Raw genomic sequence first — 16415 nt, forward strand, 5'->3', positions numbered from 1 at the left:
TTTTTGTTTAATTATATATCATTAGATATTGTGTAGCTTTATGTGGATCTGCCTGCCAGCCTTAACTAAGTATCAAAATCTCCACAAAAGCTTGAGGATGGATAAACCTTACTATTCTCTTCAGAAAATGAAATTCCAAGTAGTTTTCTTTTCACCATGTGAACTGACCATCCCAGCCAGAATGTGCTATTTTCAGTACTTCTTGGGCTGCTGTGCCAAGTTTTGGTATTTTGTTTGTTTTAATGTGTACACCCAAAGTGAATGATAAATCATAGGTGTACTGTGTCAACAACAACCAGAAAAACACGGGAATGAACACACAGACATACGAACAGAAAAAAGCACTGAAGTCAACAATAACAGCACTACCACTACAATCAACAATACTGTAAATTGGGGGAGGAGGGGGCCACAGAAAATACAACCTAGTTACAATACAGTTTCCTATGTCTTTTTTTTTTTTTTTTATAATACAGTTTCCTATGTCTTTGAAGATAGTTGCCATATATCTCTATCTTGTTATTTGTCTTTCACAGATGTTAGGAAGACATTAAAAAACAACAACATCAATCATAAAAAAATTGAAGTGTACATTCAGTCTAAAGTTCAGTTCATATCTCTACTGCTCCAAATTTGCCTTGCCTACAGAGAACAAATCAATGGATTTCTGTAGTGTGTAAAGTAGTAATTCAGGTGTGATTATATCTTAGGGACCTGGGAAATATACATGTTTCCAAGTAGAAAAGCCTTTTTCCCCCTCCCTGCATATAGGAATCATTAAAGAGGGAAAAAATTCAAAAGAAAGAAAAACCACCAGCAGAGTCAGTGGTGACCCAAAGTTAAGCTGTTCACTGAGGCGGCTTCCAAACTCACGTGTAATCATCATAGTTTCCACTGGTGATGGCCTGAAGCAGCTGCTCTGTCAGTTTGATGATCTCCTGTTTGCGACCTGAAACAGTGACAACAGTGACAGCAACCGCATGTAACTCTCCACCTTCAACTTGAGCCATCAATTTCAAGTTATCATACATTGCAAAGAACTGTCACTCTCTGTCCTCAAATGCATTTGAAAGTCTTCTCTGAAAGCTGTACTTTCTCACTGAATTCAGTTTAAGCAAGGATTCATTGTTTACCATCTGTATTAGAAAAATAAATCAATTAAAAAAAATAAAATAATAAAGAGACTAACAGACATGGACAGATACAGACAGATGGGTAGCAAGAAAACACTATTTATTGCACAGCCCATAACGACAATGTCAGCAAGGTAAAAACACGTCAAAACAGCTAGTGCGCTATACGTAAATCAAAACTAACACATTATCAAATCCAACACACAAAATTGCCCAACATTTAAAAAAACCAAAAGAAGTATGAATGGAACATATTCAGCAATGTCTCAATCAAACACAAAGCAATATACTGATCTCTCAAAACTCCAACATGCTTCAAGAAATCGTCTTGGCCCTGTAAACTTCAAGATACAACCCAAGAAGATGACAGATATTCAATACAATTACTCTTCAGAGCCAAGCCATCTGTACAAAGCAAATAATTTCACAAATATATACCAGCAGTTCATAATGTGGACATGTTTGATACTCCAGAGTTATAAGAAGCTAAAGCCATTACGTGTCCTCTCCTTCAAAATGAACTGGCCCAATAAAACTGACCACTGGGTTCTCTGCAAACATGGTTAATGAAGTTAACATACATTGCAATAAGACATTCTGGTTATCTCTGCTTTCCTTGCCAAAGTGATTGAATGTTTTGTCTGCAATCTTCACTGAAGAGATAATTTTAAGTTTTTGTCCCAAATCATCGCTGCAGCGATAAATTAAATTTTTAGATTACAGTCTTCATTTGAGAGGCAAGTCAAAATATTTACTTGTACATGGCACTGCTAGATTGTAAATTCACTCTGGCTGAAAAGAAACAATACTCAAAGTCTGCCACTCATTCACTGGCACCTCTTCCTTCCCACTTTGTTTTCTTTTCTTTTCTTTATTTCATGTGAATTTAAATTACAAATCAAGATAGTGATAGTGAAAAACTTCAAGATAAACTTTAACAGAACTCAAAGACACAGACACTGATAACTGAATATCAACACTGCAGTCTGGAAACAAAAGCACGGTGGTGATGTGCTGAGATATACCAAGTGAACTATTCTAAGGAATGGAATAACACCAAAGGCTTGATTTGTGCTGGGACAAAAATTATAATGCAAACATAAATATGGCACATCCTGCTCAATGAAGAAAATGATCAACTTTCATTTTCATTTCAAATATGACTACATTGAAAGTTAATAAACAGATACTAAAGAATGGGAGAAGATGAGTGATTTTTTTTTGTTTGTCTACAATGTCTAAATCAACATATATAATAAATATGTCACACGTATTCAAGTTTAACTTTGTCACAACACAGAGCCTGAAAACAAATACACTGTTAATAAATATGCTGATGCAGAACCAAATTAGAGGATATAAATAAAGACAGAAAATAAGATAAACATAAAACATATTTTCTGTCAAAGGCCTATATGAGAAGACAATAATACTGATTTCATCAGCACAATTAACTGGAAACTATACTGTGGTTTCTTAAAATTCAAAAGACAATTACTCAATGTAGTCAAAAAATTCACAAAAGAAACTCTTTATGCTAACCCCCCAACCGAAAAAAAAAGTACAAAATTCCCTAAACAAAAACACAATGGTGCAGCTAATATCCTACAGATAATCTTCCAATGAAACCTAATCCATGACTGACTAAGCAGCAATCTGAATGCTGTCTCCACTAACTCTTCATGACATTCCTATCCCAGTTGGTCTGTGTGTTCATGTGTGCGCATGGGTGCATGTGCATGGGTGAGGGACAGACAGACAGGACAATTTGACAGAAAGGTGATTCAAAATGTGACACAGGGTTAAAAAACTAAAATCCTCACTCAAAACCATTTTTGCTAAAAATCAAAAACAGACTTTAAAAAATATATTCATGTTCGTAGACAGTCATGTATGAAATGTGTACACAAGAATACATGTTCTACAGATATCAACAAAGTTCTATTAAAACCAATACTTAATCTTTTTAAGGTAATTTTGTGACTAGAATTTGAACACTGTCTTTATAAATGGGTATACAGTCATCTCCAGGCAACTTGAACCATTTTTAAATGAACCCAGGTCCCGATAAATTATCATTATATCAATTCTGCTTCAGCTACAGCATGTATCCATCATGTCTCTTTGAAGCTCTTGATCATGTCCGATTCAATGATGGCAAAAGCAGCAACAACCAACAACAACAACAAAATCTGAATGAAGTTGTGAAAGGGGGCGGAGGTAATGGAGAATGAACCCAAGTTCTTGCACCACCATAAATATAAATGACGGAATGTGGGATTTGGTTGGACTTGCAGGATGTTTCACTTAAAAATAAGTGAATAAACAAATAAAAATCATGCTTCAATGTGGTGCAGTTGGAAGGGTATTGGTGTGCACAACTGATTCAAAGGATTAGTACTCATGTCATCAATGAAATCCCCATGTTTTTACATTGGCTGAAATGAAAATTGCTTACGTCAGTTGCTTTGAAAAAAATTTGTTTTATACAAAACACCATACAGTAAAGCAGAATGAGGGCAGATAATATAAAGACAAATCAGGACTACCATGTCAATCTAACAACATGAAACACAAATTGTCAGCAACCAGCAGAGTTCACAAGTAATTAGTTTCCGTTTCTTTGTCATGATGGGCAGGTGTCGACAGGACACACCTTGTTCTTCCACCTCAAATCTGTTCATGACTTCTAGGTATTCAAAGAAATGTTGATCAAACACATAAACCTGGATATGTACCGCCTTCAGTGTTTCAGTAAGGTTTTCAGAATTCCAAACTACATGTTACTCTACAAACCTTCATTAAATTTACTTACTTATTAAACATTCAAAATTTGAAAAGGCTCTTTCTACGAACAAAACATACTAGTATGACAGCAGATGTGGGAAGAATAAAAGGAATGGAACTGCTTATTGATTAAATATAGCGGTAGAGTGTATACTTGTAAACCTTTTCTATGTTTTGTCTTTTAATTTGTTTCTATGCTCCTGAATCAGCTACAGGCATTTCCACAGCCAAACATTACAAATATACATGCTGCGAAATTTGCTGTATAGAAGACACAGTGAAAAAGACAGCAACTTCACAGACATTTTACAGCCACACAACCATGATAAACTGGAACCATTTCATTGAAGTCAAGCGCACTAAAGCCTGTACATGGCCATGCAAATAATAAGCACCCCACAGCGCAATGTCTTCCAACTTATAAATGAAAATACCTTTTTTAAATCTCAAAAAGTAAGCTGCTTAGAGAAAACAGTTACACATAAACAAGCTTACTGTTTAAAAAGAAAAGAAAAAAAAACAAAAAAACAGCAGACCAAGTTACCAGTGAAAATCCATCTAAGATGTAGCCCAGTAAAAAAAAAAAAAAAAAAAAAAAAGGCTTCAGGAATTCAGAAAAGTTGTTCAAGCACTTCAGAAGGGGGAAAAATTTAAGTCCACATTTTATTTCAAAACAACAATTTTAACAACAACAAATCAGGTATTTCAGACAACCAATGAACATTTTTGTCCACCACCAAAATGATGCATCTTCCAACCATATTCTTGGAAGAAAATTTTACACACAGACATACTCACATACCCCATAGTGCACACACACACCAGTTTGAAGACATTTGAGCTCACACGCACAGTTAATATACACCATTTCAAAACTTTAAAACTTTAAACATCCAGCTAACAGCTCATGCCACAACTGTCTTACAAAGATAATCAGATCACAGGACAAAGAATGCAGACCTGTAACAAGCCATTATCATCCACACACGCCATGTGGTCAGAATTTCATATTGTCAAAATTGATGATCTTTTAATACATGACTGATCTTGTCTAAATAATTGTTTTAGCATAAAATACACATCTGATCGACTTGATGAAATGTGAGTCTAAAAGATCATAACCTGTGTAAAACATTTGGGATTTTTTAATTTGTTCAAGTAGACTGACACATTCTGGATGAAACCTGTGACTAAATCATTACTGGGGAAAAAATTCTGCTCAAGTGGACAGACACATTTTGGATTAAAAAAAAGAAAAAAAGAAAAAAAAAAAAAAAAAAATCATGGTGGTTTCGAGTTAAACACGACATACTCAAACATCTAGTGGAAGTGTGGTAAAGGGTGGAGATTTTTCCGATCTCCCAGGTCAACATATGTGCAGACTTGCTTGTGCCTGAACCCCCTTCGTGTGTATACACACACAGAAGATCAAATACATCCATGCGTTCGGTGGGTTATGGAAACAAGAACATATCCAGCATGCACACCCCTGAAAATAAGAGTATGGCTGCCTACATGGTGGGTTAAATAGACAAAATGGTCACACACATAAAATGTTGCATGTCTGTCTGAGTGTGTATATGCGCATGCCTGGAATCTGACTGAATGACACAGGAAACGAATGACGAGCACCCAGTGGCAGCTGTCAGTTGGCTCTACCCAGGTAGGCAGCCTGTTGTATTAATGACCCTGTGTTTGTAAAGCAGTTAGAGCTTGGTCTCCGACCGTGGATAGGCATTATATGAGTAGCCATATCAGTCAATCAAAAAGTGTCTTCTTCTGATTTGGTTTTCTCTCATGTAACACACTCAAAGACACAATCCTTACACTGGCATATATTTTTTCAAATGGATGAGCACTTAGCTGCTCCAGGCTGGGACTGCACACCTCTTGTTTCATTTGAAAGATCAAGTTACTGCACTTGTTGAAAGTACATAAGGTAAAGTTCTCAAACTGTCAGTTGCACACTGCATGAGTACACACATCATTTCTTTTGCAAAAGAGGTATATCCTGTTCATGTTTTGTATTGTATTGTATTCTCTTTTTGTCACAACAGATTTTTCTGTGTGAAATTCAGGAAAATCTCCCCAGGGGCAGCGCATCGCTACACTGAGAGTGCCACCCTTTCTTTCTTTTTTTGTTGTACTTTTTTCTGCCTGCAATTTTATTTATTTTCCCATCGAAGTGGATTTTTCTAAAGACTTTTGCCAGGGGCAATCCTTTTGTTGCCATGAATTATTTCATGTGCGCTAAGTGCATGCTGCACAAGGGACCTCATTCTATCATCTCAACCGAATGACTAGCATCCAGACCACCACTCAAGGTCTAGTGGAGAGGGAGAAAATAATGGCGACTGGGGGATTCGAACCAGTGCGCTCAGATAAAGATAACAACCCTTTCAATCACACAAGAATTTGACACGAAGATCACAAAACTGTTCCTCTTAAAGAAAATGAAGTGAAGACCACAGGGCTCTTTTTTCCTCACAAGTATTCAAACAAATGCGACAGGCCCATTTTCATCTCACAGGAATTCTAATAGACATTAAAAAGTCTATCTTTATCATCTCACAGGAATTCAAACAAAGACCACAGAACCATTATCATTTTAGAGGAATTTAAAAACAAAACAAAACACAGAGCCTTTATCATCTCACAGGAATTAAAATAAAGACAGCAAACCCCTTTTCTTCTTTTTTCTCTCTCAAGAATTCAAATAAAGACCATATCTCTATTTATCTTGCACACTTTCACATAAAAGAAGACCAGAGACTTTGACATGCAGATCACAAATCTGGTCATCCCCTAAAATTTTAAACAATTAGATCACAGAACCCTTACCATATGACATACAATACAGGAAGGTCAGAGAGCACCAAGTATCTTAATCACCAGAATTTCACACAGCACTGAGTTGTACTTCAACATCTATCTTTCAGTCTGTTAGTTAATTACAATCCCAACTAGTAATGACACAGTTTGTACTTTATTTTAGAATTACAAAATAAGTTTTAACTGAAAACTTTTAAATATTCTGAAACTGAAAAAAAACCTTTGAACACAAGCCACTCTAGGGCTATGGCACCGTTGCCCTAAAACAACAATTTGTGTTTGTTCGTTGTCTTCAGAAAAAAAAGTTTCTTGAATTTTGTCAAAAAACTTGAAGCCTGTATCCAATTACAGTAATTGTTCACTCTTATTTCGAAATGCGCGTCTGGAGTCACCTCCATTTTTTTTTTTTTCACCCGGACTTTCATGGGTCGACCACCGTTTTATTTTGTATATAAATCACACAATGCCAAAGGAATCAATAGCGTTTATGGAATAAATACGACTTTTCATTCACTGATTTTGGGCTTGTTACAATAATATGGAAGGAAAATGTACAAGTCATACAATTAAGTGTACAAAACTTGGAATCTATGTTTTTCTTTGTTTTGTTTTTTGTTGTTGTTGTTGTTGTTTTTTCACCTTCATTCATACACAATTCTAAGTCTGTCTGTTTCTTCATATATGGACAATCACGTTGCAAAACTTTAGTGTTGGAAGATTGTTTGGTTTGTCTGGGGGGTGGGGAGGGGTTGAGGGGGAGGGAGGGGGGGTCATGCTCTGGTGTGCTTTCTGTGTGCATATTTGTCTCTTTCTCACTTCTCATTTGATCATTTGACGTTATTTGTAGATGGAGGTGTTTTTTTCCATGTGAATTCGTCTTGTTTCAAATTCTCGTTCAAAAATAACCTGTAAGGGAAAGACTAATTTGGTCTTTTTATAGATACTGACACACATTTTACCCACTAATATTATGTTATTGATATACGCATAATTTCCTTTTAGATATGGTGAATTTTCAATCCCAAACAGGATATCTGATGCTGACAGTTTCAAGTGGACACTTGTTTCTGTTAGTAGTTTTTGTTCAATATACTCCCAGAAGTTGTGTGTTACTGGGCAATCAAAAAAAAAGTGTTCAATGTAATCTACCAAATCTTTACAATAGGGACATTTATTGTTATCTGCTACTTTCATTTTGTTTAAGAGGATATTGGTGGGGTAGATGTTGTGTAAAATTTTCCAGTGCAGAACTCTTAATCTAGTTTCTTTTGTTATATCTCTCGCTATAGACCAGGTTGACCCGAGTAAGTGGATACCAAATTTTCTGAGCCAGAAGTAGTATGCGTTGGGAAAAGTTTTCTCTTTGTTTATGAGTGTATTTTTTTTTAATCTGTTTTAAATTTGTGTTGTACAGGCTTACATCACATTTCTGTGTTTCATCCTCCTTTCCCCCTCTTTCTATCCACTGAAGCCATGCCTTTGGTATCGAATTTATCAATGCGTTATATTCAAAAACAATGCCTGCTTTGTTTTTACGGACTATATCCTGTATCTCTCTTAAAGACAACACTCTATTTTCCCTGAAATTGATTATGTCCTTTACTTGTTCAAGTCCTTTCTCATTCCAAGATTTGAAGAATAATAATTTGTTTTTATACTTTATCAAGGCGTTGTTAAACAGCAATTGGGAGTGAAAGTTGTTACTTTTGATGTCTGAAAGTGATTTTAACGGCCTGCTGTTAAGATACGAACTACATCTTTCCAAAAATCGTTGTCTATCATGTTCAAACCTATTAGATCTTTTGATCTACAATTTAAGAGAAACACATTTTCTTTAACAAGTTTATCCATGTGCCATTTAGGGATCACACTCCAGTTTCTGGGCCACAGTTTTCCTGCCCATTGTAGGTGAAAACATTTTTGGAGCTGGATCATGTTTATCATGTTCAGACCACCTTCTTCTACACTCACTTCCATTACTTTTCTTTTTACTTTCTCGAAAACTCTCTTGTTACTGTGTTTTTTCTGCCACAGAAACTTATACAGAATTGAGTTTATTTTATTCAGAGCCTCAGTTGGAAGGCCAATCGACTGCATAACATAAATGAATTGACTGACAAGAAATGATTTTATCACGACTACTTTCCCTTGAATACTTAAGTCACGTTTACTCCACTCTTTAATGAGTTTGTTCACTCGATCAATCCTGCTTGTCCAGTTATCTTCAATGTCTTTGGCCATTCGGTTACTTTCGAAATGGATTCCTAATATCTTTATTCTATCTACTGTTGAGAATGGAAGATTTACCTCTCTTTTCTGTCTACCTAGTCTTAGTGCTTTTGTTTTATGTTCATTCAATTTCAGTCCAGAGAATCTTTCAAAAGAAGTAAAAATGTTAAACGATCTATTCATGTCCTCTATATCTCTAAGAAACAAGGTTGTGTCATCTGCCAGTTGTTTTACTTTTAAATGCACATCCTCATTTCTCTCGGATCGAGGGGTTACGATTCCCATTATGGGACTGTTTCTTATCTTAATAGCTAATAATTCAACAGCTAACATGAATGCCAAAGGTGAAAATGGGCATAGAGGACACAGCACGTCGAAAGGTTCAGATATCCAACCACCATGATTAACAGAACTTGTACAACCTTTAAATAAGACAGTAACCAATTTTTGAAAGACTGGTCCAAAACCAAAGACAGAAAAATCATGTAACAAGAAACTTTTTGATATGGAGTTGAATGCTTTAGAGTAATCTACTGCTAATAAGTATCCCGCTTTCTTTGTTTTATTCAGATAATTAATAACGTCATCAATCGATCTGATAATTGTAGATATGTTTCTGCCCTTAATGTAGCCTGCTTGATCTTCATTAACTAAAGTGTGAACAACGGACGACAGCCTTTCTGCTAGTGTTTTTGCAAGTAGTTTGTAATCTGTATTGAGTAGGGTTATAGGTCTCCAATTATTTAGCTTCTCTCTTTCTAGGTCTTTTCCTTTGTGTATCAATGTTATAATTCCTTGCTTTTGAGAGTAAGAGAGTTCACCTTTATTAAAGGATTCTACGAAGGAATTTGTCACAATACTGCCTATTTTACACCAAAATGTTTTAAAGAATTCTACTGTAATTCCACCACAGCCTGGGGCAGACCCGTTCTTCATTTTCGCAAGTGCATTGCTCGTTTCTTCTAAAGTGACAGGTCCCTCACACACAGCAGCATCCGTACCATTCAAACGAGGGAAATTTTCATCTGCCATAAATATATCGGTTGCTTCCCTTACATCATCTACTGCTGTTGTCTGACTATATAAGTTTTTAAAGTAAGACACCTGTTTAAGTAGTATTTCTCTTTGATCTGTTATAACTTCACCAGTTTCTTTACTAAGTCTTGTTATAATTTTCTTTTTGGCTCGAGCTTTTTCTAAATTACAAAAATATTTTGTTTCATTCACCCTCCTCAATCCACTTAATTCTTGATCTAACTTGTGCCCCTCTGGCTTTTTCTAATAGCAATAATTCTAGATTTTGTTTTAATTTTAGAAATTGAGTCTGTTTGTTTTTGTTAGAGGGATCATTTACTAAGTCTTTCTCAACGTCTGAAATTTGTAGCTCTAATCTCTTCACGTTATTCCGTTCTTTACATGCTAAATTTTTACCAAACTCACTGCACAAATTTCTGATTTCAATTTTGCAACATTCCCACTTTTTTTATATAGGAAATATTATCACTGACATCATAATTTAAATGATTATCTAGCAGTTCATTCATTAATTTGACAAACTCTGTGTTCTTAAGATAGCTATTATTGAATTTCCAGTATCCTGGCCCACAGGAAAAAATATTCTGATTAAGCTCTGTAACAACTGTTTTGTGGTCCGAGTTAGGGACTGTCCGATGCTCACAAGAAACACAACAATGTAGCATACTGTGTGATGTGAAACAATAATCGAGTCTTCTAGCTATAAATGGATTTATTCTGTGCCATGTGAAATCTTTACTGTTAGGGTGTAATGTTCTCCAAAGATCAACTAGTTCTAATGTACTGACTGAATGCTTAAACGCTTTAACTTCTGATTCTCTATGAGGGAGACCTGCAGTATTATCAAGAGAGTTATTGAGAACACAACTGAAATCACCAAACATGAAAAAATGTCCGTCAATAAATTCGCTAAACTTTTCTTTGAGCATGCTGAAGAATGCTATTTTATCAGATGATTCATTTGGAGCATACACATTGGCTAACATAAATTCATAATTGTCATACGACACTGAAACAACTAGTACCCTGTCTTCTGCTGTTTTCAAACTAACTTTACCTGGGAAATGCTTTGCTACTAATATAAGTTCTCCCCTACTTCTATTTGTGCCTTCGTTAAAGAAAATAGTTCCACCCCACTGTTTCTCCCCAAGTGGTATGTCTTTGGCTGTTACATGTGCTTCTTGTAAACAAATAATGTCAAACTTCTGCTCTCTTAAATAACGAAAGATTGAAATGCATTTAAACTTATTTTTCAACCCTCTTACAGAGAGTCACCTCAAATAAAACAAAATGTTCTGTGAACAGAAATAACAATTTGATTAGAAAGAAAACTGAAAACTAAAAATTTAACAACTCCAAAGGAATGGGGTCAAAAGACACTGACTGGGAGCTGATTGCTAGTTACAGCTAAGGTGAACAGACTCTGCTAGAGGCTCCCCCAGCCCACCTTCCATTATTTTCTACTCACTACTGGTTGCTCAGATTTTTTTTTCTTCAAAAAATCAAAAAGAAAAAAAAGTGTGCTATCTTTCATTTATAATGAGTCTTATCCCATCAGATATACAGTTCTGAACATTTCAGAAAGCTTTGTACTTGCACCCTTCCAGTATTCCACCACTTCCCATTTGAATATATACAGTGACAGCAGGAAATGTTTGGTACACTTAATTGGAATATTTTTTAAACATTTAGTACACTTGAATTTAAGAATATATTTGAACATTTACTGCACACTGACAACAATTTGGAAATACCATATTCTTGCAAGTGAGTTATCAAGAAGTTAATATGCTTATCATAACATAAAAGGACACAAAGAGAGTCAAATGTCCTTTTTTCTCATGGGGCACACAATAGATATGTTTTCTTTTCAAGGAACAGACCATGAAAAAAACCCACATCATTCTGGCAAGAGCATACAAATCATAGGTAAAATAAACAAAAATGAAAAACAGTGGACAAGGACTAAACATAGTGAACATTAATTAACTAATTACTACACTCAGATTATAATAATGTACATAATACAGCTTTCTTTAACACATGTAACAACATGGGCATATCAGTGGGTTGAGTCTTCAAACATGAGATTTTCACCCCTTCTGGATTGTACAAGCAAAATCTTGTCGCTCCCAGTGACATAAATCAAAGTAGTCTTCCATGGAGAGGAACAGCAAACCTTGGAGGAAAAAAAAAGAAGAACTTTTTCCTGCTCTGTTTAACTCGAAACGTAATAGCGGATGACTTTCAATGAACTGCTACTTTATAAACATAACATACATTTCTTCCTATGTTAACTGTAGCATAATTTTTCTATCATTCTGTGGGTTTGATTGTGGGTTGTTTTTTTTTGTTTTTTTGTTTTTTGTTTTTGTTTTTTTGTCTTTTCTGTCTTAACAGAAGTGAATGGGATGGAACACAGAAAAGCAAGACACAGATCTGAAAACAATGGTGGTGCGTGTTCTGTCAGCTCGTGAACCTGTGCTTGCAGCAGTCATTTCTATTTTCACCAAGCAGTGCTGTGGCAGCAATGTTTATTCAATGATAGCTGACTATTTGAGTCAGTGAAGCTAATGACTTATTCATCAAATTCTGAAACATGTGGCCCAAAAGACTAAAACATAAACATTCATGGTTGTACAACTGTGACAAGTTCAAAACACCATTGGCAATACGCAAGCCGATCTTGTAAATGTTAATGAAGTGTGATGGAAGTCGAGTCCCATGCCTGAAAACAGTACTGACTACTCATCAGAACTATGACTTTTCATTTTTCAATATAAATGTTGCCATCAAGTGGCAATCATAAAACTCCAACATTTGCCCACTTTCATGGTGCACGCCCAGGAATAAGTTCTTCAGGTGTGACTCTCCTATCTACCATTTGTGTGTATACAGTCATTTATTGTAGAGGAGATAGTTTTTAAACAAACCTAAACAAGTTGTTTCCATTCATATACACTGACACTAACATTACTTTCAAAACACACTCATCACAACTGAATAAACATGACTTAAGACAGAATTTGACAAAAGTGAATAATAAACTGAGATTCAACTGTCCAGTTCTCAAGATATTTTCAACACTATTTCAAGCTTGCAACCACTAAATAAAGATCTGAAATACATTTTGAAAACATCTGAATTCTAATAAAACTTATTCACTTTATTGTAACAGAAGTGGCAGAAATTCAAAACACCTCGATTTAGGTAAAAGATGATCTGATGCAGGTATTTGCAATCAACCTAATAAGCACTCTGATGATTAATTTTGCTTAGTAGACTTGGAGCCACAGGTATACAATTATTTCTATGCTATCATTCATTCAATCAGCACTTGATAGTCCGTGTTCCTGAAGATGAAAGTTGATCAGAGTCAAAACACAGACCGCAAGACATGTATATTACAGTGTGAAGCATGCCTACATATGAAAGAGCTGCACCGCACAGTGTGTACTGATGGAGGGTCACAAAGTCACCAAACTACAGCAGGAACCGATCATAGCACTTGGATACTTAATATGTTGAAGGCATGATGATACAGGTCACTGCATGCACCCCACTGGCATACGCACACACTGTATGCTGCACTGAGACGGTCACTTCAAGGCACTGCCACAAAACTTAAGGCAACGATGGAGAAGAGCAAGGAGCAGCCTGCAGTACACCGTCTCACGAAATGCGGGCCATAGCCTACCAGAACAAGAAGATCCAAAACTGGAACAAAGCTGGCCAAAGCTCGCGCATTGCTGTCCAAAACTTCGGCGTTTGTAGTCCACCGAACGCATCACTGCAATATTGTTCACAATGGGGATTTTATGATCGCTTTGGACTAACCCTTGGTCACTTGGTCAAAACACAACCAAAATGCACTGAAACCAGATGCGCACACCAAAGTAAAAAAGAAAAACACCAAAAACATGGGGTTGGGTTCAATCACAAAAACAAAGGGTCTACACAAGGGTGGAAGGTAATTTTTTAAAAAAACAAACATAAAAGCAGAGCCACGATTCAGCAATTTTTTTTAATATTATTACAATATTAGTAACATTCTATGTTACTGATTCTATTATTCTAGATAATTACTGCACTTTACACATTTAATTTTTTTCTATGATAGTTTCCTACATTGATATTTGAATTTACTCCAAAACTTACATACTCCACAACGAAACAGATGAATGTATTTAGTATAGTAAATCATGAATGCCAAATCGAATATTCCAGAATTTGTTCTTCCCTGTTGATAATTTCAGTTCCACATAACAGCTGAATACATCTGTTACTTTGTGTTTACAAGTGACATATGTGCTTAATACCCCCTCAAGTCAACATGCGCTTGCACATCCCTGTCTTTTTTACATGTACTTAGTGGGATTTATAAGACAATGACTTTAACAATCTGTTCATTTCTGACCAAAGGTGCAAGCGTGCCACGCTTGTCTTGCTTGTATTATCCTCAAGGCTCTCACTTATTCCTGACGCATTCTTGCAAACTAAGCCAACCATGTCTGAAGCTGTGTTCCACAAAAAAATTATCCATTTTAGCAGTCATCAAGCTGAACATCTAATAATAATGCAAGTGTGCAAGGCATACGTGTGTGTGTGTGTGTGTGTGTGTGTGTGTGTGTGTGTGAGCATGTGCATGTGTTATATGTGTGCTACAGCCAATTATTGACTGTTCTCTTTAAAATTCATCTTGAATATAAAAATAAACACTTGTCTAGGAGTAGGACACTGTTAGCGTTACCCTTTGATAACAATTTTCAGCTTTGTAACAAGGATGGGTGAAAAAAGTCTGACCCTTAAAAGACAGTGTGAAGAGTTAAATATGTGGGTGAAAATTTAACCAGTCAAAAGTCCGGGCAATATGCGCATCTCATGTTTCTCTCACATTTGTTTTCCTGTCTCTTTTAAGTCCACCTACAAAAAGCAGAGCCAGCAATGCAAAATGCAATCTCATAATTGTATGTCCGCAAGGTGCAAATTCTGATGGTATGCTGATTCTGGTGTGGGTTCTTATTTTCTTTCATGAAACAAACAAAAAAAAAACCAAAAAAAAACAACGACAACAACAACAACATTAAACACTATCACTAAAACTTTCACCTGAGAAATATTATTCAAGAACCGATGTATATCCCACTTTTGGGGCAATCTGCACCTACCTCTAAATCAATCCATATTTAACAGAATTTGAGCGCCGATCCAAGCAGCAAGCACTTGTTTTGCCGATGCAGCATGACCCTGTCTCATCTACACAAACTTCTGTCCCAAACTACAACCTGTGTAATCTCCATCTCATGTTCTGGATCCACCACCACATCACTACAAACCTAACTCAGGATCATTAGTCAGCAAACTGCCATCTTCTTTAAGTCTAGTATGGAATTTTCTGGCATGCAAAACATGCAACTGTCTGATTACTGTTGTCTTATCATTCAGATGATTTTGATTTTGATGATGGTACCATGTCTCGTTATTTCCATGGTAACTGTTACTTCCACACAAGCGCATGATCATGAAGGAATGGGTCCTACTTTTTGTTTCTGATGTTACAAAAAAAAAAAAAAAAAAAAGGAAAAATGCACTCAAAAAAAAAAAAAAAAAAAAAAAAAAAATCAACTGATCTAATCCCAGGCAAAATGTTCTACTGGATGTGCCACAGCAGTGGGGGTGTCCACACATACTCACTCTCCATATCTGTTTTGGGTGGTGAAACCACTGTCTCTGATGCGGCAAGGAAACCTTTAGCAAGGAACCCTTAAGTCAAAGATTAAAAAATTGGTATACTGACTTGACAGCACAGAAATATTACATTAAATTTTTTCCCTTTATAATTACAGGTATTGTTTTTTCTTAATAAATAACATGATCATATCAAATATGAAAAAAAGCAATACCCAAAACAGATTTACCAGAATTGTCACCAAGAAATGACAAGCAGACAACATTAATTTCATACAAACCTTTACAGGCAAAAAAAAACCCCCCCAAAACAAACAAAACAAAAACAAAAACAAAATCTGATCTCGGCTATTAAAAAATAAATAAATAATTAAAAAAGAAAGAAAGAAAGAAAAAAATGGAACTTTCTCAAGTTTTATCCTCCCAGCTACTTAGCTACTTCTTCAGCCAACCATAAGCACCACTATTTCACATCTAATTATGAACATCTATTCACTTTTCTTTTCTTTTCTTTTTTTTTTTTTACAATAAATCTTTATTTCATCATTAACTCCACCAAGACATAGATATAAGGCAATGAGAAAAAGAAAACAAAGAAATTAACATTTTTGAAATTTTCCTATAGAAGAAAACAAAAAAAGTACAAGTATCTTTTTCTTAAAAAAACAAAAACCAGAAAACCCACACAAATATTTGTACTTCAGCCAGTGA

The 16415-nt window shown here is 35.6% G+C and overlaps 1 protein-coding gene across 4 annotated transcripts in view; it reads right to left on the minus strand.

The window, feature by feature from the left end:
- Positions 1–16415, minus strand: part of LOC143284607 (calcium/calmodulin-dependent protein kinase type II subunit delta-like) — a 91494-nt gene that overhangs the window by 12878 nt on the left and 62201 nt on the right. For 2 of the 4 annotated variants that reach the window (XM_076591452.1, XM_076591443.1), the window contains 2 exons: positions 15711–15779; positions 874–949 (listed from right to left, as the gene is read on the minus strand). In XM_076591452.1, the coding sequence (XP_076447567.1) occupies positions 874–949; positions 15711–15779 (145 nt within the window). The remainder of the gene's footprint in view (positions 1–873; positions 950–15710; positions 15780–16415) is intronic. The other 2 variants (XM_076591470.1, XM_076591461.1) reach the window with 1 other exon arrangement.

The sequence above is a fragment of the Babylonia areolata genome, chromosome 1, assembly GCF_041734735.1.
Source record: "Babylonia areolata isolate BAREFJ2019XMU chromosome 1, ASM4173473v1, whole genome shotgun sequence".
In the NCBI taxonomy this organism is placed as follows: Eukaryota; Metazoa; Mollusca; class Gastropoda; order Neogastropoda; family Buccinidae; genus Babylonia; species Babylonia areolata.